This window comes from Dermacentor albipictus, chromosome 1, assembly GCF_038994185.2.
Source record: "Dermacentor albipictus isolate Rhodes 1998 colony chromosome 1, USDA_Dalb.pri_finalv2, whole genome shotgun sequence".
Lineage (NCBI taxonomy): Eukaryota > Metazoa > Arthropoda > Arachnida > Ixodida > Ixodidae > Dermacentor > Dermacentor albipictus.
This window is the reverse complement of record NC_091821.1, coordinates 239,984,608-240,012,517: the sequence shown is the minus strand read 5'-3', so window position 1 is coordinate 240,012,517 and position 27,910 is coordinate 239,984,608. Positions and strand designations below refer to the sequence as shown.

General features: G+C 44.9%; 1 protein-coding gene across 1 annotated transcript in view; it reads right to left on the bottom strand.

The window, feature by feature from the left end:
- The window catches only part of LOC135901568 (uncharacterized), a 1,085,637-nt gene that overhangs the window by 97,500 nt on the left and 960,227 nt on the right, over positions 1 to 27,910 (bottom strand). The window contains exon 14 of the mRNA XM_070531118.1: positions 17,075 to 17,163. Within this exon, the coding sequence (XP_070387219.1) occupies positions 17,119 to 17,163 (45 nt within the window). The 3' untranslated portion in view covers positions 17,075 to 17,118. The remainder of the gene's footprint in view (positions 1 to 17,074; positions 17,164 to 27,910) is intronic.

Genomic DNA, 27,910 nt, shown 5'->3' with positions numbered 1-27,910 from the left:
TGTGTAGCAGAACACTCACCGCAAGAACGACAGCAAATATTCTTCTGCGAGTGTTTCCGGGCATATGTCGTCCTCGTCCAGTTTGCTTTGGAGAGAATCGAGAGTTTTCGTATTTTGCTATAATGTTATAGCACACCTCCCCGGACACGCGAAAGTGTTTTTGAAAGTGAAATAAACAGCACCACCCCTCCATCAACATGAATCAACAGGCGGCGAGCCCGGGAGTTTCCAGTAACGAACGGCATGCGCGTTATCAGCATGACATAGCATACCCAACAGGAAAGTTGTGGGCTCGGCGTTTTCAAGAAAGGAAACGCAAGCAAGGCAGATGACGATTATCGTTGTGTGGCAGAGATACACCCCTAAGGGTGTAACTTCGCTTAAGTGTACAGCGGAATAACTTTTGCATTCGGCATAAGACTCACGAAGGTTTATACAGAAAAACCGCACATATCTGGGTTGCACAAATACCTAATAATTAGGCACGAAGTTTGGCAACCATTTATAACGTTCAACATGGAAATCTGGCTACAATAATAAGTGTAACAAACAAAAAGTTTCTAAATAAATAACTCAATGTTGCATTCTGAGAAAGTGTTGTGCCCTTGAGAGGAATGCTACAAGTGTCGTCTGCTACGACGCCTGCTCGCTGCAAACGAGAGTCGCAGACGACAGACACTTGCAAACTCTCTCGCTCTTTCGAAAGGCTGCGTCGGTTGTCACGATTGCTGAACGTCTTCAAGTACTTTCAAACACATCTGTTGCAGTGCTAGCTAGGACGCTTGTCGCCTCCTACGAGAATGCTTCATTATATTTTATATTGACGTACCGCTTCCGAAGCGTTATGGCGTGGCTTTGTACTTACCCATTTTGCGACACTAGACTACAGCCAGGAAGCAGTAACCTTGCCTACCACAAGTAAATTTGTGTTCTCAAAGTGCTCAAAACACGCCTTTCAATGAGCACGTAAACAAGCAATGCATAATGAAGCCTTCAATAAAGTTTGATTGTCAAGCCACTAGAAGTACAACTGTCTATGTCTTGCATCAATAGCGCCTCCTTTTTCCTACTCTGAAGTTCCATAAAGCGCGTAACGCTACAGAGCCAACCTAACACACTTAACAAGCCAAGGTCCACAAGGTCAAAACATGTTCTTTCAACGTTTATGCCATCGCTTTCTCGTCAGAGCTTCGACACCACACCGCGACAAAAGCATCGTCCCAGCCGCGGGCCCAGCGCGCTATCGCCACTTCCAAGAACAGAGCAAAGGCAGAGAGTTTTGCGTTGAACTGTCCCACTGCAGATTGTAGCAATTGCGCTTGGAGCGAAACCAAAACTGGCAAAAAATACTTGTAGACTAGTTCGCCAGTCAGCAGAATGCCAATCCGTAGCTTGGTCTTCCCATCATTCCCATGGTGGTTGAACGATCGCAGCGCCAGATTTCCCTCTACTTCTACAAATATGAAAGCCTATGGTAACAAACAAGCATCTAAACACGACGGTTCAGACGACATTCTGTTTAGGTAAATTCTTTCGTTAATTTCAGTTTTTTAAAGACAGAAATGAACAGAGCATTCTACTACATTGAAGAAATAAAAGTACAGGCTTCCAAGCTTCGTAGTCGCATCTCTCTGAGAGTTAATTATCACGCATACTTTCCGCACAACGATAAAATATTATATACATTTGCCGTAGAAAATAATGCTATACACGAAAATGAAACTTTACACAAAGCCTTCATTTGCGACGATTTGATACACAAAAATCTGGCAACGTCGTCAATGCATGCCCACAAAATTAACACAACATTGTGTACACTTTCTTTGACACAATATTTAAACATATAAAAGACCCAAAATAGTTGTGCACAAGTAAATGTATTTGATTTATATTAACAGTTTTTGCACTGCGGTAAACAATACTTTTTAAATATAGGTGGCGGTCAAAACACAACGGACATTTCGTCATTAAACGTATCCTGTTTCATCTGGCTCATTACTCAGCAGCATTTTGGAATTTGTTCGTTTTTAGCCGCCTCTTTGAAAGCAGCAATTTCATACCGCAGAACGAAATAAGCATCCAAAAGGTATTTCAACTCGAGCACAAATTGTTCTGCTTCAAGTGACGTTCACCGTACGCAGCAATTATGGCCTCCGAGACTACGTACCAACGAGTCCTGTATACAACGGGCCAGTCACGGAGTGAAAAGTTCACTTGGTCTCTGTCGTCGTCCCTTCCTTGCGTTTCGTTACATAATTTGCAACGAACCAACCAGCCAAGCATGCAAGCACTCAGTTTGGGGCATAACGCCTCAGGCTCGTGGAGGGGCAAACGTAAATTAATCCGAGGACATAAATATGCACAGCGCCGGAGCGCGCTGCTATTGTGGTCTGGCGAAACGCGCGTAGTTTGAACCGTGCGCGTAACTGAGCGAGCTGTCGGTTTGCTTCGGCAGCGTCTGCGCCGCGACGAGCTCGTTCGCAGAGTTAATAATCGGTGGCAAGAACCATACCATTGCGATGACGAAGCTACAGCCTGGCGAAATGTTGGCCAATAAGTCATTACCACTGAATTCACGGTGTCATGTATGTATATGGTAATTAAACCGTATACGTAACGCCTGGGACACTGAAAGCAACTAAATCGTGTGTTTTAAAACCCAATTATTAGTTTTCTATGAAAATTCGCGCCCCCAATTTAGTAAATAAACAGCTAATTAATTTATCTAAACTAATTATAGATAGTTCAATTATGGAAAAAAAGCTAATTCTGATGGGGTACGTGACTGCTGACAAAATACCATTGGTTAGGTCGTCGTGTATCCTACATATTTTTTATGAGCGCGAACAAATCAAACAAGGACAAAGAAGAAAGACTTGTAGCACGAGCGCTGTTGTTACGTCTTTCTTCTTTTTCCGTGTTGGATTTGTTCGCCCTGTATAAGTAATAGTGTATTGGATAACCTTAGCTGGGATACCTGTGTACGCTGGACGATGAGCAAAACGAGAACAAAGGTGTCGATCTGAGAATAAACGAGTGCTGTGCACATGGCCAGTGACACGGACGTCTGTCAATCGCGTGTCAACGCGTGTGTGTCAGCCGGTGTGTCAACGGCGTGCACAACTGCCCTCTATTACCTGTTTCGCACCACTTTATCAAGATTTCGTCCTCGCAGTCATGCGATCAAGTCGAAAGAATGGCTTCCAGCAATTCAAGGCACGCTTGTTGCCGGCACTCCGCATTCTCTGCAACACGCACGACACGCCATGCCTGCTGGGACTGCACAGCGAGGCTCCGGCAATTTTTCTGATGCGCCTCGGAGCAACAAAAAAGCTGCCCCAAAAGGGTGCGCCCTATTTATCGAGAACTAGGAAGCTTTCCAGCAAGTATGCGGCCTGTAGGATGAGCAACACAGCAACACACAACGTAAAGCGTAAACTCATGGGAGGGGGAACAGTATCATATATGATCAGGGAGGAGCTTTGCGCCGATCCTCACTCTCTTGCATGCGTATTCATGCGAACGGCAATTAAACTTTGGAGTCGGATATCTCAGAGCACAGACACGCTAGAAGAATTCTTCCAACTGATACTGTGTAGAAACACGGCTGCCCTCTAACTTTTCGATACAAACATATCTACTAACATAACAGGTGGGAGGGCTGGTAGGTGAATGGCCTCTTAGTCCATGCAGAAACATAAATATATTAATGTTAGGGGCCAAACGCGGCGAAAGTTGAAGAGTGTGACAGTGTATAACAGAAAAGAATTTTAGGAAGGGGTAAGGGGGGGGGGGGGGGTTAGCGGAGGTCACAATTTTCGTAAAGGCTTTTAGACAGGAAGCAGCCTTGTTTTGAACTGTCTGCCTCGTCAATTCCCGAGCGTGATCAAATAACAATACACATCGCGTTCCAAACATCTCTTCAATCAAGTCGGACAGCAGGTGACCGAAAGTGAGCGAAACTTGCATATAAACAATCGAAGTTCTAACCTTCGTTCCTTTATTTTTATATCTAGAGTAATATAGCATGCCCACAACGCCGAAAGCGCGATTGAGTGATAGGTAACTTCCAAAATAGCACCCGCCCTCTTCCGTAAGTAGCCGTGGTTGTACCACTCACTGGACGACCTGGTTGGAAAACAACTAACCGTGATTTCGACTGTTACCTGGGCTGCAACAAGTCTATCCTGCAAATAAGATAAGATACACGATAGTGCGCTGTCTAACTGTTTTTGTTTGGCCGCGTTTTCAGACAGGGAAAAGATCACAGAATTGAACAGGGCCAGTGTGGAATTGATAATGAAACATATCTTTTTCTTAACATAGTAAGGTGGTAGCATGACAAAAGCCAGTACCTATTGTCGCATCCTCGTAAGTGAAAATGTACAAAGCACCTACCCCGGCCCGTAGTGTAAAAATGGAGGGAGGGAATGCGGGAATGTAATTTTGTGAGGGATACCTTCATGCCTTCCATGTAATGAAAAGTTCACTACGACATACAGTGAGACAACGCTAGCAGCACTTGCGTATAAGCTGAGGAACAAGGGTATACGCCAGACAGGGCCGTCTAGGAATGCTTTGGCCTGTGAGTCCGCAATCTCATTCAAAGGCAAACCCGCACGACCAGGCACCCAGATTAATCTAATGTTGAATTCCAACGATAGATGCCGATCAAGCTTTTCTGCTCGGTATGGGGCAATCCTATATTCCAATGGCAGAATGAGAGCGTGAGTTGTGTGTTCCAATGGCAGATTGGGAGTAGGCACTGATTCCGGATCCCTCTGCGGAGCAAAAATATGTGCTCCGCCGAAATCGGCAGATTTAACCGGAAGTGTACGTCACGTATTTCTTTCACCAGCCTCTGCTTCCTGTCACGGTCGCTTGCTTCCGGTCGCGGGCAGCTATGGACGACATGGAAAACATGGACGCTACGTCGCGCCGAGCGTTTTTGTTCCTGCTCCTGGATAGTGACAGCTCCGACACACATAGGCGCCGACTACAGGGATGGGGGGGTCTCCGGGGCCCGAGTCTCCACCGCAGTTTTCCGGGGAGGGGGGGTGGGCTGAGCCCCTTTTCTTTCCGGGTGATGCCGAAGCCTCGTTCTCCCCCTCCCCTACACACACACACACACACACACACACACCGTCTAAAGTGCCAGTGCCAGAGTTTTATAACTCACATCATTTCAGGTTTCTTTTGGATTTCCTCCACCTATACACTAGAAATTTTACTGGGGCTAATTGCTTACTGCATCACTGTTGGCTCACTGTGTGTGTGTGTGTGTGTGTGTGTGTGTGTGTGTGTGTGTGTGTGTGTGTGTGTGTGTGTGTGTGTGTGTGTGTGTGTGTGTGTGTGTGTGTGTGTGTGTGTGTGTGTGTGTGTGTGTGTGTGTGTGTGTGTGTGTGTGTGTGTGTGTGTGTGTGTGTGTGTGTGTGTGTGTGTGTGTGTGTGTGTGTGTGTGTGTGTGTGTGTGTGTGTTTCGCCTTTTCTCTACACGTTGGTCGCTTTCCCGTCTATTTATTTTGCTTTTATTTTTTTACAGGAACCTGGTTTCGCAGCAAGTATATACTTTCATGAAAAATAATACGGTCACATTAATTTGGCTTTGGTCCGAAGCAAGTTTCTGGCGCGAAACATAGCTGCGCGCGCACGCTTTGGATGCGGTGCGAGCCAACCCGGGATTTTGAAGCATTCTATGTCTATTACATCGCTTCTCGCATTTCGTGCGTAGACAGAGCAGCGCTTCGGCCACGTTATGAGGGGGCTTTCGTTATCAATGTTATCAGTCAGCCTAGAGACGGATAATAAGTGTGACGTAGAAATGAGAGGAAGGAATAGCTGGGAAGTCGCGAAACCTGCTGTTGCTGCTCCTGCCATACCATTATCAAGGTGATGCGCTGTCTCTTCGGGCTTGCGACAGGCAATGCAGTTGCTTTCAATCAGTTTATTCGAGGGCGCTGCTTTATGATGCGGGTGGGAGCGCACTCACGTGGTATTTTTGATACTTCGTGAGGTGTTTTTGCCAGTTGGAAAAAATTGTACGCAGTTAGTACGTCGCTGAAAATTAATTAAATGATGGGGTTTTACATGGCAAAACCACTTTCTGATTATGAGGCGCGCCGTAGTGGAGGACTCCGGAAATTTCGACCACCTGGGGTTCTTTAACGTGTACCTAAATCTAAGTACGGGTGTTTTCGCATTTCGCCCCCATCGAAATGCGTCCGCCGCGGCCGGGATTTGATCCCGTGACCTCGCGCTCAGCAGCCCAACACCATAGCCACTGAGCAACCATGGCGGGTGTCGCTGAAAACACCGCATTTACATGCCGTCTTGGGGTGCCTACAAATGCCTCATTGACACTTTGAAAATAAGGACAGTGCTTCTCGAGTTAGATAATTATTCGCAATTGCCGAATTAAATCTTAGTAACGAAAGAATTACTGGCGGCTATACCCCAGTGAACTGGAAAGAATATGCGCTAGGTTTTATTCGAGTAGCGCAACTGCTTTTTTTTAAGTCTTTGTGCATGATAGTTGGGGAACACTGAATAAATCACTCAGGAAACGAAATGAGGTCAAGCCGGATTCACTCGAAATGAGAATCAACAGAAGTAATCCGTGGAGCCCTTATACTCGGACTCACAGAAAGAAAAAAAAAAACAGAGAGAGAGAGAGAGAGAGAGACTGCAGATTCACTGGAAAGGCGAAGCAGTATTAGTGATAGCCAAGTAAGCGACAATTACACGAAGGAAGGTTACACAACCGAGAGGACTCAGGCTGTGATACTGACCTCTCTCCTACTAGGAGGTCTTGTATATACTCATATAACGCTGTCACTTCAGTGCTCAATTCTGAGAGGTCTCACGAAGTTTCTTCAAGTGTAAGAAATATATATAGGGTGCAGAAACCTGGTCGCCCCCTACCTCTCCGGCAAAAAGAAAACTGGACGCCTATGCCGACACATACATTATAAGTTCCCGAGTCTAGTGATCATTCTTCCGACACGGAAGAAAAACAAACGCACGGAATGCCGGGATGATCCAGATGATGGTGATGAGGCCTACATGGTCCACCTCTAGTCTAGCGCCCTCTCATATGATTTCCCTTTATCCCCACGGAACCGCACGCATTCCATTCGCAGATTTGACGAGAGCGATCTCAATCCGGCCGAGCGCACGCGATCTGCCATTGGAATTCAACATAATGCATTGCACTTGAGGAAGGACAGAGAATGGAGTAGTATAGTATTACACCTATAGGACATCGAGTTACTGGATGCGAGAAAAAAAAATGAAACGCACAGCTGATCCGTAATATTTATTTATTTATTTATTTATTTATTTATTTACTTACATACTTACAGCGCCCAATGTTGGGCATTAGAGTATGGGGAAGGAATATACAAATGATGGAAATACAGATGATTGATGGTACAAACGGATACATCCAACACATAATACAACACAATATTAATATTGACAAATACAGTGCGTAATACAACATTACACCTAAGGTTATTATGAAATACAACATCAATACAATTTAGTGCAGAGTACAGCGCAATAATAATAATAATAATAATAATAATAATAATAATAATAATAATAATAATAATAATAATAATAATAATAATAATAATTATTACGTTATGACAAAAAAAACAGCGATTAAGGCAAGCCGTGGACAGGAAAGGTTAATCTCCTATTCTGTCCAAAGCAAAACACATTTTTGAACTAAACATATAAATGTTTCGACAACTATTTTCAAACACAGATGGTATTGCTGTGACAATGTCAGGCGGCAGTTTATTCCAATCACGCACAGTTTTTGGAAAGAAAGAATGCTTATATAGATTGATACGGCATTTGTACTCCTTGCATTTAGCGGATGATCTGTTCTGGGTGATATGTAACTTGGGTTCTTCATGTATGTGTCCCTGCGCAAACCAGTCTTGCCTGTGTAAATATTGAAGAAAAGTTTAAGTCGCAAATATTTCCGTCGGTTCTCGAGAAGTGGCCATCCCAAGTTAACACGTATTTGTGATGAGCTCTGAGTGGAATCATAGTTGGCGGTAACGAACCGGGCGGCGCGTTTTCGTACTTGTTCCAGTTGATTAATGGCTGTGTTTGTCTCTGGGTCCCAGGCAGGGCTGCCGTACTAATAAAGCACTTCCTTTACCTCATAGGGGGCTCTCCAGAAATTCCGTTTTAACATGCGACTAGCCTTAGACGCCACGCTGTCTATATGGTCATTCCAAGAATGATTATTTTTAAAGACAACGCCTAAGTATTTGTAACTACTTACCTCGATCAATGGTTCAGTGTTTAGAAAGTAATTTTTAACAAGCGGTACCCTCTTGTTAGTGAAGCAAATTACATTGCACTTGGTAGAGTTTAATTTCATGCTCCAGCTGTCGCACCACGTGGCCACTGTTAGAAGGTCATTTTGTAAGATACTTGAATCGGCAGGGGACGTAATGGCGCGATATATGCAACAATCATCAGCATACAGGCGTATGGGACTGGAAAGATGCATTCCTATGTCCTTTACGAATATCATAAATAACAGGGGGCCCAAAACGAAGCCCTGTGGAACGCCCGATAAGACTTCAGTCTCTGATGAGGTCAGTCCCTCAAGGACAACACGCTGCTTTCTACCAGTCAGATACGCCTCGAGAATCATGGCAGACAACTTTGTCAGTAGAAGGTTATGTGCAACAGAGTCAAAAGCTTTGTGAAAATCCAGAAATACGCAGTCAACCTGGTGGCCGTTATTTATTTATGATGCGATATCATGGGTGAATTCGATTAGCTGTCACGCAAGAACCCCCGGCGAAACCCATGTTGCGTGGGGCAAAAGAATCCGTTGCTCTGTAAGTGACTGATTAAGTTGGTATAAATTTTATGGTCTAGTAGCTTACACGAGACGCTAATTAGTGAAATAGGTCTGTAATTTTTTGTTTTTGTCTTGTTGCCGCCTTTAAATACAGGTACCACGTTACCACTTTTCCAATCTTTAGGCAGGGACCCCTCTTCGATGGATGCTTGAAAAAGAATGACTAGAAATGGGGCGACGGATGCAGCACAGTTCATTAAGACATAGATTGGAATGTGATCAGGACCAGATGCGGAACTAACTTTAACGTTCTTGAGCAATGAAGCAACTCCGTGTTCTGTTATTTCTGTGTTTTCCATTTGTTCGAAGTCGGTAGGAATTGGTAAGTCTTTCACAATAGCAGCAGTGCTGGAAAATATTGATTGGAAGTAGTGATTAAAGTGCCGAGTTTTGCTGGTTACGTCATCACCATAATTTACGTCATGTATAGTATCAGGCACCGCTACTTTATTGTTCCTTTTACTTTTGACATACTTCCTGAGATCTTTCGGACTAGATTTCATTTTGTCAAGTAATGTGCGCAGGTATGTAGCCTCAGCTTTGCTCATTTCTTTCTTTATAGTCTTGCCTAGGTCTTTCACCTTAAGATACGTGTCGGAATCCGGGCATGCGCAATATTTGCGATATAATCGGTGCCTTCTGTTAATAATCGATAGAAGCTGGTGGTCCATCCATGGCTTACCAGTTTGCCGTCGGGAAGATACGATGCGTGATGGGACGTAAATTTGAACTAATGACAATAGCTTAGCTTTAAACAAACACCAGGCAGAATTATCGTCGATGTTTGAGCTGTGTCGATGAAATTCAGGTAGAAAGCCGTCAAATTCCAGAGATAGGGATGAGTAATCTGCTTGATTATAAAAGAACACCTTCCGTGGCGGGGGGCTTATTCGGCGCATATAGCAGTATACGTTAATTTTGCAATAACGACTTCATGGTCGCTTATACCGGGAATTACGGTGGCGCTGGACACAAGATCTCGATCGTTACAGAGAAAGAGGTCAATTATGCTTTCATTAGCTGATTCTAACCTTGTTGAGCGCTCAACGAACTGGAACAGAGAGTTGGCTTTTATTAGCTCGCAAAATGCTGTGGAAACAAGAGACGAGGAATTGTTTTGCGGTTGAAAGTTTTTTCCATTTAATATGGGATGAAGTTAAAGTCGCCACCAAGAATAATATGTGTCGTGTTTAACGAGAGCATGATGTCATTCATTTGAAAGAAAGGCTCCGGTGACCTGCAGTTTGGGGGCCTGTAGAACGATCCGATTGCTACAGAGTGGCCGTTTCCGAGCATCACCCTACACCAGACCGTTTCCCAAAGGCAGCTTTTACGTTGATGGGAGTGCTGCTGGCACTGCTGTAGATTAAAACAAAGACATCACCACCGTGGCTGTTGCGGTCTTTTCTGTACACAGTGTAGTCTGACAGAAATAGTTCGCCGTTGTAGACTGAACTATCTAGCCATGACTCTGTGCCAATGACTACATGTGGTTTTGTCGATTCCAAAAGACATTCAAACTCATTTTTTTTTTAATTTTTTAGACTTCGACAGTTCACGACAATGAAATTGAGGTTGTGAGCTGTCTTCCGAGATGTAGCGAACTGTGATGGTTATCCGTCTTACTAGATTACGTCATCAGAACCAGCATTATACTTGTAGGTCTTTTTACCTATATTGAGCTTATTGAAGATAAGTTTGAAGTCACTGCCACGTGATTTAGCAAGCTGAAGCAACTTCTCGCGCTCAAAACAAACCTTCTTCCAGTAGTCTTCACTAATGCCAAATTCTGTTCCCTTTAGCCTCGAGGCGGCCTCAAGGACACGTCTTTCTTTAAAGGGTATACATTTTACTATCAATGGTCTTTTCTTGTGCTCGAACTACCGCCCTATTCTATGTGCTCTCTCTATATATTTTAGTTCGAGTGACACATCTAATTTCTCTGTACAGAAGGACGTAATGTTTTCTTCTGATTCAGCCCATGTCTCCTTCGCGGTGTAGGGAAAGCCGAAAAAAATCAAGTTATTCCGGCGACACCTATTTTCTAGGTCGTCTTGGCTATCACGCATTGAGGCAAGTGCAAAAGTGGCCGAGCCAAAACGAGATGAAATCCTTTCTATCGTGGCATGCAGTGATGTGACGCATGACGCGGTTTCCTCAGCGAGTTGAACTTTGACACTCAAATCGTTTATTTTTTATTCCATAGTTTGTTGATTAGCTCGAAGGCAGCGGATCTCACCTAGTATGTCGGACTGCCCTTGCATCATCAATGGAATTTTCATAATATCTTGAAACATTTGCTGTTCTTGTTCAGCTGAATATTATCACTTATTAGCTGAATATTAGCACTTGTAGTAATAGCTAAGGGATTAATTTACGAAGAGCGAGAAATACTGCACTTGGCCGAAGAAAAGAATGGGTACAAAATCGGGCAATTGAGAAAAAGAAAGACAAGTCAAATTCCGAACAAAATATTCCTACGCATGATGTGTCTGTTGCAGCGATGTTTCTTAAAACAGCGCAGAGTCGACGCGCGCTGCGCTATAACTCCGCTCTCAGAAGAGCTACAGGTTAAAGCGGCTCCTTTTCAAGGGCACACGCAAGTTTCAGCTTTCGGACCCCACTTCAGCCTGCACTGTTCATGGCGGTCCGACATCCCATTCAGAGAACCGGGCCAATGAAGTGTCAATGTAGACATGGCGGTCATACACCTGTATTTAGAACAAGAATATTGCTACGAAACAGCCAGCACAGTGTGGCTGCACTGAAGAGGAGGAAGACGACGTGGACCCGCTTGATATAGCGCCGCCATTTCGTGGTCGCACCAATTCCGGCAGTTACACTTACACGTGGTGTTACCATGCCGCACACTGTGCTGACAATTACTAGCAACCGCACCTGCCTTCCCCTTGTCAATTTCGCGCTAACCGCGCAAGTTCTGCCTCAGGGCATTTCTTTGGCTAAAATTAGCGCTTTGCAGGATGATGAGATCGAGCCATTCACAGTGGAAGATCGTCACAGCTATGCCCATATCGTGACGTCATCGTGTAGTACTGACGTCGACACTGAGAAGATGGTTTCCTCTGACCTTACACCTGCGCAAGCTGGAGCTCTTTGCCGCGTTCTTGAAGGCTATCGCGACGTTTTTGACTTTGACAATCGACCCTTAGGTCAAACGTCCGTCGTGAGCCATCACATAAACACTGGCTATGTGAACCCTATTCACCGACGTCCATATTGTGTTTCTGCATCCGAACCAGCTGTTATTCAACAGGAAGTCAAAAAGATGCTTGCAAAGGACATTATCGAGCCTTCCTGTAGTCCCTGGGCTTCTCCCGTCGTACTTGTCAAAAAGAAGGATGGAACGTGGCGTTTTTTGTGTAGATTATCGCCACCTGAACAAAATCACAAAAAAGGACGTGTACCCTTTGCCACGTATTGATGACGCTCTAGACTGCCTGTACGGTGACACCTATTTTTCTTCTATCGACTTACGACCCGGCTACTGGCAGATATCCGTCGACGACATGGACCGGGAGAAGACTGCATTTGTTACCCCTGACGGCCTTTATCAGTTCAAGGTGATGCCTTTCGGTCTCTGTAACGCGCCCGCCACCTTCGAACGAATGATGGACTCTTTGCTTTAGGGGTTCAAGTGGTCTACCTGTTTGTGCTATCTGGACGACGTCATCGTTTATTCGCCCACTTTTGACACGCATCTAGACCATCTTTCAGCGATTCTTGAATGTGTTCCGCCGCGCCTGCCTCCAGTTGAACTCGTCAAAATGTCATTTCGCTCGCCGCCAAATCGCCGTCCTTGGACACCTCGTAGACGCCAGAGGCGTGCGACCCGATCCGGACAAAATTCGCGCCGTTACGAATTTCCCTGTTCCGAAGTCTACCAAGGACGTTCGTAGTTTCGTAGGGCTGTGCTCTTATTTCCGACGCTTTGTGAAGGATTTTGCGACCATCGCACGTCCTCTTACCGACCTCTTGACGAAGGACGCCCCATTTTCTTGGGGACCAGACCATGCCGCATCTTTTTCGCAGCTCGCTACTCTCCTTACCACGCCTCCAATTTTGGCCCACTTTGACCCGTCTGCCTCAACGGAAGTTCGAACTGATGCCAGTGGTCCCGGCATAAGAGCAGTGTTAGCAAAACGCCAGCGTGGACATGATCGTGTTATAGCCTATGCGAGCCGACTTCTATCACCCACCGAGCGCAATTATTCAATCACAGAGCGCGAGTGCCTCGCTCTTGCGTGAGCTGTTACGAAGTTTCGTCCATACTTGCACGGACGCCCCTTCTGTGTCATCACTGATCACCACGCGCTCTGCTGGCTATCCTTGCTTAAGGACCCCACGGGACGACTCGCTCGCTGGGCGTTACGCCTGCAAGAATATACTTTCTCCGTGGTATATAAGACGGGACGCTTGCACCAGGATGCCGATTGTTTGTCCCCCTATCCCGTCGACGAACCGGCTGATGCGGACGCCATCGCTTGCGTTTTCTCTGTATCCCAGTTGCTTGAAATCGGCAACGAGCAACGCCGCGATCCTTCATTACGTGCCCTCATCGACCGTCTGGAGTCAACGCCTGGCGACGCCTCCCTCCGCATGTTTCTCCTTAAGGAGGGGACATTATACCGCCGCAATCTCGATCCACACAGTCTTGACCTTCTGCTCGCAATTCCATCGCACCTGCGTTCGACTGTCCTCCAACAACTTCACGACGCTCCCTTGGCTGGACACTTGGGCGTCTCGCGCACATACGACCATGTACGACGCCGATTCTTTTGGCTGGGTCTCGCCCGCTCCGTGCGGCGCTACGTTGCCGCTTGTGAGCCCTGTCAGCGCCGGAAGAAGCCCTCCACACCTCCAGCTGGATGTCTCCAGCTGATCGACATCCCGCCGGAACCCTTTTTCCGTGTTGGTCTAGATCTGCTTGGAACGTTTCCTCTCTCGGGCTCCGGAAATAAATGGGTCACCGTCGCTACTGATTATGCTACGCGTTACGCAATCACCAGAGCCCTTCCGACAAGTTGTGCTACTGACGTTGCTGACTTTCTACTCTATGACATCATTTTAGTGCACGGTGCTCCGCGCCAATTACTCACTGACCGTGGCCGCAGCTTTCTGTCGACAGTCGTCGAGGACATCCTCCGCTCCTGCTCGACAAAGCACAAGTTCAGCACGTCCTACCACCCACAGACCAACGGCCTCACGGAGCGCCTCAACCGGACCATCACCCGCATGCTTTCTAAGTACGTTGCGACCGACCACCACGACTGGGATCTTCACTTACCATATGTGACGTTCGCGTATAATTCATCGCGTCACGACACCGCCGGTTATTCACCATTCTATCTCCTATATGGCCGAGAACACACGTTGCCCTTAGACACTTTGTTGCTCTCGGCCACACGTTCAGCCACTGAATACGCCCGAGACGCGATCGCACACGCCGACCACGCGCGCCAGCTAGCCCGCACCCGTCTCGAGGCCTCACAGGAGCATCAGAGACGCCTCTATGATTGCCACCATCGCGACGTGCACTTTACTCCGGGTTCTCTGGTGCTGCTTTGGTCACCCATTCGACGTGTGGGCCTTTTCGAAAAGTTGTTGTCGCGCTACAATGGCCCATACCGTGTGGTGCGACAAGTGACCGATGTCACGTATGAAGTCGTCCCCGCCGACCTCTCAGCGTCATCGTCGGCTGCAAGTGACATCGTTCACGTGGCGAGACTAAAGCCATACCATACACCTTTCACCGCGGATGTGTAGATTAAGCACCGGGACGGTGCTTCTAGTGCCGGGGGTGATGCTACGAAACAGCCACCACAATGTGGCTGCACTGAAGAGGAGGAAGACGACGTGGAACCGCTTGATATAGCGTCGCCATTTTGGCCTTCCGTTAGCTTCCTCTAAATAAATTGTATAAAGCATTGGGCTACAGCTACACGTAACAATATAACTTCCTCTTTTATGAACCACATTCAATCGGTGTACTCCTGATGCTTGCAGCGAACACTACCAGTGCAGAGGTTGCGGTAGCGCAGTGGCTATGGCATTGTAGTATATTTCTGGGCACGAGGTCGCGAATTCGAGGCCGCCGCAGCCGCATTTCGATGGGAGCGAAATGAAAAAAGCGCCACACGATAAATAACTTCAGATGTTAAAAAAAAACTCAGTACCCTTCCACTCTGTGAAGAAGGATGACCAGCGAAGCTGTGTACGTGGGCCCCTTAATAGCGAACTGCACCTCCGCCACGGATCGGCCCGGCATTGCACTGTCTTCGGCATAGGCCCACTTATGGGGAGTGATTAACGCCTGCTCCACCTCCGCCGCGGCTCGGACCGGTATTGCACTATCTTCGGGATCGGCCCACGTATGAGGAGTGTTTAACGCCTGCTTCACCTCCACCGCGGGTCGGCCGGGCATTGCACTATCTTCGGTATCGGCCCACTTATGGGGAGTGGTTAACGCCTGTCACCACCGCCGTGGGTCGGGCCGGTATTGCACTATCTCCGGGATCGGCCCACGTGTTTCGTGCCGTTCGCGCAAAGAATACGATCGAGCCAAGTGTCAGTCAACACAGAACCCCGTTGCTTTATTTGCTCAACTATTTATGCGTCGTGGGTACGAGAGGGAGCACGTTTAAGATACCTTTCGAGGGCTTGTTTGTTGATTCCATCGTTGGTGGGCATGCGCAATAATGCTGAGTTGAAAAGATGTTAACATGATGCGCTTGTCTTTATAAAACACGATACATCATCTTCTCTGTACAAACACCAAAGTGAAAATATTATCGAACGGCATTGCGAGGGGTTACGAACATTACTTGAAATTGCTGCCGTATTGGAGGCGCTGCGGCGGTCTTCTTTGCCGTGTTGATCTCCTCAAAAGCGGACTTGTCTCATTTGATATCACCGGTGCACCTCCGGTAGACGACGTATGTTGCCTTACAATGCCATCGTTGTCGCTTTCGTCGTCCGTATAATCTTCGGTGAATGACTCCATGCTGAATGGTTGGGCTGTTGCAAGAAGGTGCTGCCGGTTCCGACGCAGTATTTTGCCGTCTTCTGTCTCTACTCGCTAGGACCTTGGTTGCTCCGCTCGCATCAATCTGGCTTTGGTATCCCATCGGTCTCCGCGCACTCGCACGACTTGTCCTTTCTGCAAAGGAGCCAGGGAGCGCCTCGGCTGTTCCGTCGGTCGACGCTTCCGCACAGACGTGCTGGGCACCTCCACAAGATCCGGCAGTGGCGTTGGAAACCGTCGACGAAATAGCAGTTCAGCTGGCGATCTGCCGTCTTCCACATAACACGACCTGTAACTGAGCAATCTAAGCCAGAAGTCGTCTCTTCCTTCGGTTGTTTTTTTAAAGATTATTTTAACCACCTGAAGACCTTTCTCGGCCAAGCCATTTGAGCGTGGAAACCGCGGGCTCGAAGTAACATGCTGCAAATCATATCTTTTTTAGAAGAGCAGAAAGTCGCGGCTGGAGAATTGCGGTCCGTTGTCAGTACATACTTCCATTGGTATGCCGAATCTAGCAAATATTGCGCTTAGTCTATCAATGACACCGTCTGCTGACCTGTCCTGCAACTGCTCAACCTCGGGAAAATTAGACAATGCATCACACGCCTAAAGATACGATTTCCCAGCGTACTGGAAAATGTAAACACCATTCCTACACTAGGCATGCGCAAGCACTGGGCGGATAAGAAGGGGTTCGCTGTGTTGCTTGTATGCGTGCTTCTGGCATACTGAGCATTTTTTTTTACTAGATTTTCGATAACAGTGTCCATACCAGGCCAGAAAACCAAACGACGCGCACTTTCTTTGCGCTTATTTATTCTCATGTGGCCTTCATGGATTCTTCGCAACATTTCTTGACGTATTCTGGTTGGCACCACGACCTTGCGCCCTTTTAGTAGCTCACCGCTCACTGTTGACAGTCCACTTTCGAAATGCTTAAGCCGTCTCTGCACAGGTTCGTTCTTATGAAGGCACGTGACGATACTATGCAATGTATTTCGCCAGAATAGCAGCTTGGGCTTGTTGGTTTTCCATCCTGCTGTTAACAGCAGGATACTATGCAAGTAGCTCTCATTTCGCGTTTCTTTTGATAGTCGCTCTAACGTGGCATCGCTTACAAGTGACGATACAACACTTACGGCTTGAATCTCGATGTGTTCTGCTTCATCCTTGTGCGGTTTTCCTACAGAGGCACGCGACAGCAGGTCTGGAAGCACGAACGGATTTCCTGGAACAAAGTGCAGAGTGAAATTGTATTTTAGTAAAGGTAGAAAGAAGCGCTGCAGTCTCGATGGCATGTCAGCAATTGCCTTTTGCGAAATATTGATCAGGGGGTGGTTGTCTGTTTCGAGGATGACCATGCGCCCATACACAAAATGGTGAAATTTCTCGCACCCGTATACCGCAGCCAGCGCCTCCTTCTCAATCTGCGAATATCGTTTTTGGGTATCGGTGAGTACTCGCGAAGCATACGCAACAGGGTTTCCTAGCGTCCCCGTAACGCCGTAGCAATGCTGAGCCGACGCCATATTGCGATGCATGCGAAGCTATTTTAGGTGGAAGATAACCAGAACTGGCTGGCTCCTTAAAACGGCACAGATATGGTTCCATTCTATGGCATGGTCATCCGTCCAATCAAAAACACTGTTTTCTTATCAGGTCTCGGCGTAACTTTGTTTTTTTCGGCGAGTGCCGGTACAAACTTAGCGAAATAGTTGACGACACCTTGTATTCTATCAACTCCTTTCTTGTCCCGCGGTGGCGGTAGATGTAGAATTGATTCGACTGAATCAGGGCTTGGCCGTATGCAGTTTTCGGAAATGACATCGCCAAGAAAAGAAATTTCTGGCAAAATAATTTCGCATTTTGAAGCCGCCTTACGCGCGGACGTGCTTCGGTTGAGCAGCGAAATAACGGCTCGGTTATTAAAATGAGGTTCGATCATTTATGTATAGATAACGTTCGTTACAACTGGGACGGTGCCTCAAATAGCTTAGTAACAGCTGCAGGTTTTGATTCTAGCGTAAGATTTCCAACTGTATCATCATCACTTGGTTGACAATCTCATCACTCTGCCAGAGATCTTGCGCTTTTAAATGTTAATGCCAGAAGCATAACTAACAAATGCGAATCTATTAACCCCAATGATGACCACCACCATCTTGCCCAATCCCTTATGTCTTTCGGCGCTTGATGCAAACCGTGGCGAATGAATATCAAGTGTAGTAAAACAGTCGTGATGCCATTTGCCAATACACAGAGCCCCCTCTCGTTTGATTATTCCCTGGATGGCATCCTGCTTAAAGGAGTGTCTCAATATAAATACTTAGGTGCCATTCTAACAGAACATCTTTCTTTGTCTAACCACATTGAATATGTAAGCGGGAAAGCTCTAAAATAAATTAGGTTATTTGTGCCGCACTTTAGCTAAGATCCCACGCGATACTAAACTGCTGTCATATAAAACATTATTTCGCCCTGTTCTAGAATATGCATCTGTCGTTTGGTTCCCCTACAAACAATGAAACAAGCTCGCTCAATAACGTTCAACGAAAATCTATCCGTTTCGTTTGACAAAATCACAGCCGCAGTGTCTCACCAACACAGGCTCAACAATCTTTGAACATTGAGCCATTACTTTCAGGCTATCACATTGAAGCTATAAAACTTTCATATGCAATTAATAACTTCACCTCTGGTCTTTCTGATTGTAACTATATCACATTTTCTAACGCAAGTTGTACCCGTAGACCCCGCGCCTTGAACATAACACCTGTTTATGCCCGTACTAACACAATGAAGTTCATTTGTTTTCCACGTACAATAGAGCTTTGGAATCACTTTTAAGCATTGGTAAGCACTTCGCTAATGTAAAGCGCTTCTTTTCGATCGTTCGTCTTTTTCTGTGTTTTTAAGGTGTAATGTTTTAAGGTCTGTGTTTTTAAGGTCTAATGTTTAGTAATGCATAACGTCCCCACTCCTGCTATAGCCCTATATTCGGCTGCAGTATATGTAAAAATATAAATGAATGAATAAATAAATAAATAAATAAATAAATAAATAAATAAATAAATAAATAAATAAATAAATAAATAACCAGTAGTGCCCTGTGCGGGGCATTTCTAGCTATCCAATTTATCAATTAATGATTTAATCGCGGTTAATAAGTTGATATGGTATGAGCAAAAGCACGAAAGCGGGTGTTGTCGTACTGCTGCATGCGTTTCCCCGAGGTCTTGCACATGAGGTCACCATCCTTCTTCGACTAAGAGTTTTGGCGCTGCATACTGTTTCATGAGCCACCTGAGCGGGAAGCTACGTGCTCGAGAAATAGTGAAGGCTCACCTTGGTTTCCTTAGGTTACCAGTAATTTTAATTCGTTTATTTGTGCATTATAGAGCTGTGTTAAAAAGAGACGCGTGCATTTTGTCCACTTTTGCAGGTACGTAAGTAGGTGCGAAACGTTTCGGCAGGTGGTCCCGCCTTCATCACAGAATACCACAGCTAGTATATATATATATATATATATATATATATATATATATATATATATATATATATATATATATATATATATATATATATATATATATATATATATATATATATATATATATATATATATATATATATATATATACACAAAAAATCAAAGAAGTCTTTTTTGCCACTGATGACAGGTTGGCACTTGTGAACTTGCACTGACAAATTCTATTGAAACGCTAAAGGTTTTTGTTAAAGATCAACCTTTCAGGTGCTCTGTGAGAACTTGGAGGCATTTTTCAACATATCATTAAGTTTCTGCTATTATGATCATTTCTGGAGCCTTTTCACCTTAATTATTCTACATTTCCAGTCTGCTGTGTTCGAGAACGACTGTGTTCATTTTTACATTGTCGGTGGCATAATATCTCTTATACTGGTATACTGTAAGTGTTGCGAATTTGAGAATAAAATCTTACTTCATCAATATCTGTTTGGGGATCCACTTATTACGGTGCAAGAGCTTCCTTTCGCACGTGCTGTCGGAAAGGTTCGGAAAGTGAATACCGACCGGGGCAGCGAAATCGCAATACGTGACGCCGTTGCGCGGGCGTATGCAGATATAGCGAGAGCGCTGGGCTCCCTCACGTTTGTTATGTGGTGAAATCAGAATTGCTGCCTAGAACACGTCACTGTAGCGTTATCAGCGTTACAAGCTGAATTTACGAAGGTTTTCAGAAACATTTCCCGCAATTCTAAAACTGCACTACTTTTCTGACGGACCTCTGCTACCACGAACACGACTCCTCCCTGCGGAATAAAAGTTTATTGCCACTCAGCAACGGTAAATTTGCTTGCGAATGTGTAGGCGGCATTGCCAAGCGTTTGAGAGGAAGCCTGAGCTCGGGCCCAACTCCGATGCCGCCTATTCAAATACAGGTAAAACGCAGAAACGCTTTTCTGACATAACCACTGGGCCGATATTAATGAAATTTGTTGAATTTGCAAGACAATAATATATAATATTTGGGGTTTTACGTGCCAAAACCACTTTCTGATTATGAGGCACGCCGTAGTGGAGGACTCCGGAAATTTTGACCACCTGGGGTTCTTTAACGTGCACCTAAATCTAAGCACACGGGTGTTTTCGCATTTCGCCCCCATCGAAATGCGGCCGCCGTGGCCGGGATTCGATCCCGCGACCTCGTGCTCAGCAGCCCAACACCATAGCCACTGAGCAACCACGGCGGGTGAATTTGCAAGAGAAAGTTTATGGGAACCTTCTGTTATGGGAACTGCGAACGGGAGTAGTAGCAAGGCTGTTATTCACTCGTTTCGCGACTACGTAAACTTTACCCATTTTCTGCCTCCTCTCTCTCATCCTTTCTACCATTCTGTCGAGCTTCCCCCTAGACTTGCACGTTAGTAAAAAGGTAAGCGCTGCAATTTCTGCGATGCTTTTGCTGAGAGTCACGGATAATTACAACTGTCAAGAGGCTAATGTAGCGACGCCAAGCGAGCTACATGCGAGTTTTGCTCGTCGCATTTCCTCAGTGCCCTGCCTCCCCCCCCCTCCCCCCTTCAGACGCGGTATGCCAAAGAGGCAAGGAAAGTTTAGCTTTAGTAAATGAATGAATAAATAAATAAATAAATAAATTATGCGCCACGTCTATTGGTTTCGGCGAGTGAAGTGATACCGATCACTGGGGGGAGGTCCGCAGCCAGTGACAAAGTGGCCGCGCACTAGGTTAAAAGCGTTAATCTTTCATGCGAAACACGTTTAAGAGCCCTGATATCGTGACGCAGAAAGGGTGAGTCACATGATTTTTTTTTTCACATTTTGCGAGCTTTCTTGATAATGCGCGAAAATATTACGTGTATCAAATCAAATGTATAATTATTGGATATGGAGCACATGGGACAAATACCTTTGCGATAGGGTTATCTTTCAAAATCTCATAGATTAAGGGTTTCAATAGTTCGCTGCGCGAGATTCAAGTACTTTTTAAGCGCCTAGAAAATTTACTCGAGTTGCGTCACTCCAAATGAATTACCTGCCCAGGCGGATATCATTAGCAAGAGAGAGAAAGAGAGAAAGAGATAGAGAAAGAGAGATAAAGGACAAATAAAGTAATTACATTGCAATTAACTTCAGAGTTATAAATTTTATAGCATTGGAGGAAATCGTCATAAATGTCTAGTTCAGTGTTTATACATTTAAAAATGGCCATGTAGACTAAAAAAATATGTCGTTAAATTATTCACTCTATTTACCTGATTACGCGTGTCAGTCCGCCAAGCACAGCACGCCGCGCAGCCCCCCAGCGAAGTAGTGAGGCGGCGAAAAATGAAGTGTTGCCAAACCACGCGATAAAGCATTCTGTCTCGGCCCTTGAACGTACAACTTGAACGAATAAGTTAACGCCAGTTATTCCGGCCTGCATGGCCATATGGAAATGCAGAAACACGTAACTAGCCTTTTAAAACAATTCCCTTCAACTTTCTTATATAAACTGGGCTGTAATGTTGGTAGTTAAGAACTTAGTTAATATAAGTTGTTTTATTCGTTTAATGGGTTGCTGTCTTTCGTTTTGCAGATAATGTCCGCCTGGGCAGATAATTCATCTGTAAAGTAGGGTAATTCGAGTAAATTTTGGGGGCACTGGAAGTAAAAACTGTATAGCACCAATTTGTGAGAAGACTTACAAAACATCCTAAACAATACCGCGTGAGCTGTAATCTCATACAGCATATTTGTCCGCTTCAGATACCTTAACAAATGCTGTTAACAGAACTGGAGTATAGTCTTTCTTTTCTTTTTTTTTTAATTTTACACCACAAATTAAAATTGTACTTCCTAAAGCTGGTAGATTTTCGTTTCTTTTATCTCTCTATCTCTCTCCTTTTTTCTTTCTAAGCAAGAAATTTATTTTACATTTCCTTCGTGGTTGTTTCATTAAAGCATTTGTGCCTTTTACACGTACTTCAATGGGACAATCTGTGTTGGCCTCGAGGTAAAGCTTCTAAGACACCGACAGTAACTCTGATTGAGGGACTCGCTGCTTTTGGCGCGGTGGCTACAGCCCTTTCCAACGAGAGCTCCCCGGGCGTCGCCATAAAGCTCTCCGGAGCTGCTGCGAGTGGCTTCTCGGCGCAACATCCCAGGGAAGACGTTCTCGCCCGCTCTCTCTAGAATTAGCGGATGGGGTGGCAGCTCCTTGTCGGGACGGACACATAAACGCTAGCGTTACGAGTTCTTGTCGCACGTTTAGGAACCTCAAATGATCGATGACTGCCTTCAACGGTGACATATCCGATATCGGGATCTTTGGCGCATAAAACCGATAACGTAATTTACCGTCTAAAACAGGACCAAAATAACAGGAGGACACTTTCCTCCTGCTTACTTCATTTATTGACCTCCACGAAATATTATGGTGGAAAAAAAATTTAATTTTGTAACTGAATTCCTGTTTTATACACAGTGATAATTGTTTATACCATGTAAACGCATTTGTGTGTGCGCCATCATAGAGTTTTACATAAGCTACCTACAGGACTACTAACACGAACGTTGCGTCGCTTTTTTAAAAACTTTTTTTTAAGAGGAAGCTTTAGCTCGAGCCGAACTCCGACGCGGCCTATTCAAATACATGTAAAAACGCAAAAACGTTTTTCTGAGATAACCCCTGGACCGATTTTGATGAAATTTGTTGCATTTGAGAGAGTAAGATAAATTCTAGTGACTGTTGGAAGCAGAATTTTGATTTAGGGCTTGAATTTTGTTATAAAGATTTTCAAAAATTCAGACGTTTGAAAAATATAAAAGCATGAAGTTTACAAACTAATAGCTCTGCATCAAGACCAGATATCGCGGTTCTGTAAACGGCATCCATTAGATCATTCAAAACGGACAAATATTATATGTCATTTTACATCTTACGTGAATTTGTTACATTGCTTACGAGGGTTCTGCAAAAGTTGTAATTACGTATTATTACATTTTTTGAGGTTCATGTGTAACATACCAATTTTGTCCGCTTTAGATGTGCTATCAGATACAATTCACAGAATTGCGATATCATTTTTTCTTGTTGAGTTACAGAGTTGTAAACTTGGTAGTTTCGTTTTCTGAAAATTTGCAATTTTTGTCAATTTTTTATAAAATATTGACGGCCTAACTCAAAAATTCGAAACCAGCAGTCACTAGATTTTAAGTTTTTCTTTTAAATGCAACAAACCCCGTTAAATTTGGTGCTGTGGTTGCCGAGAAAAACGAATTCTCCTTTTACATGTATTTAGATAGGAGCACCCGAGCTAAAGCTTCCTCTTAAGTGTTGCGGCCTTGAGAGCAATGCTACAAGTGTCGTCTGCTACGACGCCTGCTCGCTGCAAACGCAAGTCGCAGACGACAGACACTTGCGAACTCTCGCTCTTTGGAAAGGCTGCGTCAGTTGTCACGATTGCTGAACGTCTTCGAGTACTTTAAGCCCATATGCTGCAGTGCTAGCTAGGACGCTTGTCGCCTCCTACGAGTATGCTTCATTATATTTTATATTGACGTACCACTTCCGAAGCGTTCTGGCATGGCTTTGTACGTACCCATTTTACGACACTAGACTACAGCCAGGAAGCGGAAACCTTTCCTACCACAATTAACTTTGTGTCCTCAAAGTCCTAAAACAAGGTCAAAAGCGTGGCACTTTGGGCGAGTTGGTATGTCATGACTGTTTTAGGCTTGTAGCGCAGCTCGGAAGAGCAAAAAAGGAAGGAGGTAGGGGTAATCAAAGGAAACGGAAAACAGAGTGAGCGCTCACTCTGTTTTCCGTTTCCTTTGATTACCCCTACCTCCTTCCTTTTTTGCTCTTCGGAGCTGTGCTACACGCCTAAAACAGACCTAAAACAAGCATTTCAATGAGCACGTAAATGAGCAATGCCTAATGAAGCCCTCAATAAAATTTCATTGTCAAGCCACTAGAAGTACAACTGTCTATGTCTTGTATCAGTAGTGCCTCCATTTTCCTCTTATGAAGTTCCATAATGCACATGACGCTACAGCGCCAACCTAACAGACTTATCAAACCAAGGTCCACACGGTCAAACATGTTCTTTCAACGTTTATGCCATCGCTTTCTCGTCAGAGCTTCGACACCACACCGCGACAAAAACATCGTGCCAGCCGCTGGCCTAGCGCGCTATCGCCACTTCGAACCACATAACAAAGGCAGGGAGCTTGGCATTGAACTGTCCCACTGCAGATTATAGCAATTGCGCTTGGAGCGAAACCAAAACTGCCAAAAAATACTTGTAGACTAGTTCGCCAGTCAGCAGAATGCCAATCCATAGCTGGCTCTTCCCACCATTCCCATGGTTGTTGAACGATCGCAGCGCCAGATTTCCCTCAACTTATACTAATATGAAACTCTAGGGTAACAAACAAGCATCTAAACACGACGGTTTAGACAACATTCAGTTTAGGTAAGTTCTTTTATTAATTCAGGTTTCTGAAAGACAGAAATGAACAGAGCATTCTACTACATATAAGAAATAAAAGTATAGGCTTGCAAGTTTCGTAGTTGCATCCCTCTGAGAGCTATCGCGCATACTTTCCGCACAACTATAAAATAATAAATACATATGGCTTAAAAAATAATGTTATACACACAAATGAAACTTTACACAAAGCCTTCATTTGGGACGATTTTATACACAAAAATCTGGCAACATCTTCAATGCATGCACACAAAATTAACACAACATTGTGTACACTTTCTTTGACACATTATCCACACATATAAAGAACCCAAAATAGTTGTGCACAAGTAAAAATATTTGATTTATTTTAACATTTGTTGTACTGCGGTATACAATACTCTTTAAATATAGGTGGCGGTAAAAACACAACGGACATTTCGTCATTAAACGTATCCTGTTTCATCTGTCTCATTTCTCAGCATTTTAAAATTTGTTCTTCTTTAGCCGCCTCTTTGAAAGCCGCAAATTTCATGCCGCAGATCGAAATAAGTATCCAAGGGGTATTTCAACTCGAGCACAAATTGTTCTGCTTCAAGTGACGTTCATCGTATGCAGCAATTATGGCCTCCGAGATTGCGTACCAACGAGTCCTGTAAGCAACGGGTCAGTCACCGAGTGAAAAGTTCACTCGGCCTCTGTCGTCGTCCACTTTCTTGCGTACCGTTACATAATTTGCAACGAACCAACTAGCCCAGCATGCAACCATTTAGTTTGGGGCACAACGCCTCAGGCCCGTGGAGGGGCAAACGTAAATTAATCCGAGGACATAAATATGCACAGCGCCGGAGAACGCTGCTAGCGCCGCCTGGCCTAACGCGCGTAGTTTGAACCGTGCGCGTAATTGAGCGAGCTGTCGGTTTGCTCCGGCAGCGTCTGCGCCGCGATGAACTCGTCCGCAGGGCTAATAATCGGTGGCAAGAAATATTCCGTTGCGACGAAAAAGCTACAACCTGGCGAAATATTGGCCAATAAGTCAGTAACCGCTGAATGAAGGCGTATTCACAGTGTCATGTATGTATATGGTAATTACACCGTATACGTACTGCTATGGTCGCGGCGCGTGGGCGCGTAAATACTTACGCGAGAAATAGCGGACCGAAAGCAACTGAATCGTGTGTTTTAAAACTCAATTATTACTTTTCTATCGAAATTCGCGCCCCCAATTAAGTAAATAAACCGCTAATTAATTGATCTAATCTAATTGTCGATAGTTCAATTATGAAAAAAAAAATCATCCTGATGGGGTGCGTGACTGCTAACAGAATACCATTGGTTGCATCGTCGTGTATCCAGTTGCATGAGCCACCCGAGCGGGAAGCTACGTGCTCGAGAATTAGTGAAGGTTAACCTTGATTTCCTTCGAGTGCGAAGACTGGGAGCGGCTCGCAGCTCGGTGCTCTTGCACCTTAGTCACGTGCCGTAATTTCGCCGCTACAATAGCCGGTTATTTGCGCTGGCCTTTTCCCGCTGCCACTGTATAAAAAAAAAGTAAACCTAAGCTGCAAGAACAATGGCAAAACACTAACCGGATTCTTCACGACGGTTTGAAAACATCTTAAAACGACTTTTGACAGCGGCTTCGACGAGATTCTTTAGGTATTTGAAAAGCCCGTTTCTAGACGGGGTTTTCTGCGACGTTTTCAAAACCAAGCAGATTTCGACCGTCTATAAAATGGATTCAAGCCGGCCATTAGACGAGATATACGACGTTTTTTGGGGGGGTATGATCTTCTATTCCGCGTCTTCTGTTTGACGTTTTCGTTGTCTCGTATAAACGGCGAAAAAAAAAAAAAACGCGATATATCCCTTTTGTGCAACCTGGGGAGTTACTGCACAAGCACGTGTTGCTATTGGCTCTGACAACACAAAGTGACAAGCCACAAAATAATGATCTGCCAAACGTTGTGTTATGACACATGAGTATAAAGAATGATTCGGAGTACGAACCGTAATATGATCTATGCATGAAATGACCACATGCCCATTTAGCAACTCTTCTCTGGTTGAAATGTTTATAGTATTTTTAACCCCGTGGAAAGCTAAAAGTGATAAGTAGTCCGCTACCACACCCTTTGTGGGGAAAATAGCGTTTATGTTCAAGTCGCCAACTAGACATACTTCATCCACCGGGTTGAATCATTGCAAGGAGGCTTCCAATTCTATTAAGAAGCGAATGACACTATTTGATGGAGGGTGGTAAAACGCGAATACAGATAGAAGGAAGATAGATAGAATTATCCGCCCGGGCAGATAATTCATCGGTAAAGTAGAGTAATTTGAGTAAATTTTGGAGGCACTGGAAGTAAAAGCTGTATAGCATCAATTTGTGAGATTTACAAAACCGCCTAAACAATTTAGCGTGAGCTGTAATCTCATACCGCGCATTTGTCCGCTTCAGATGCCTTAACAAATGCAGTTTACAGAAGTGGAATATCATTTTTTCTTTTCTTTTTTAAAATTTGAACCGCAAATTAAAATTCTACTTCCTAAAGCGGGTACATTTTCGTTTCTTTTATCTCTCTATCTCCTTTCTTTTTTTCTAAGCGAGAAATTTATTTTAAATTTCCTTCGTGGTTGTCTCATTAGATCATTTCTGCGTTTTACTCGTGTTCCAATGGGAAAATCGGAGTTGGCCTCGAGGTAAAGCCTAAGACACCGACAGTAACTCTGATTGAGGAACTCGCAGCTTTTGGAGCGGTGGCTGCAGCCTTTCCAACGAGAGCACCCCGGGCGTCGCCATAAAGCTCTCTGGAGCTGCTGCGCGTGTGATCTCGGCGCAACATCCCATGGAGTATGTTCTCTCTCTCTCTCTTTCCCTCTCTCTCTAGACTTACCGTGGATGTGGTGGCAGCACCTCGTTGGGACGGAAAGATAAACGCTCGTGTTCTGAGTTCTTCCCGCACCTTTAGGAACCCCAAATGACCGATAATTGTCTTCAACGGTGACATATCCTTTAT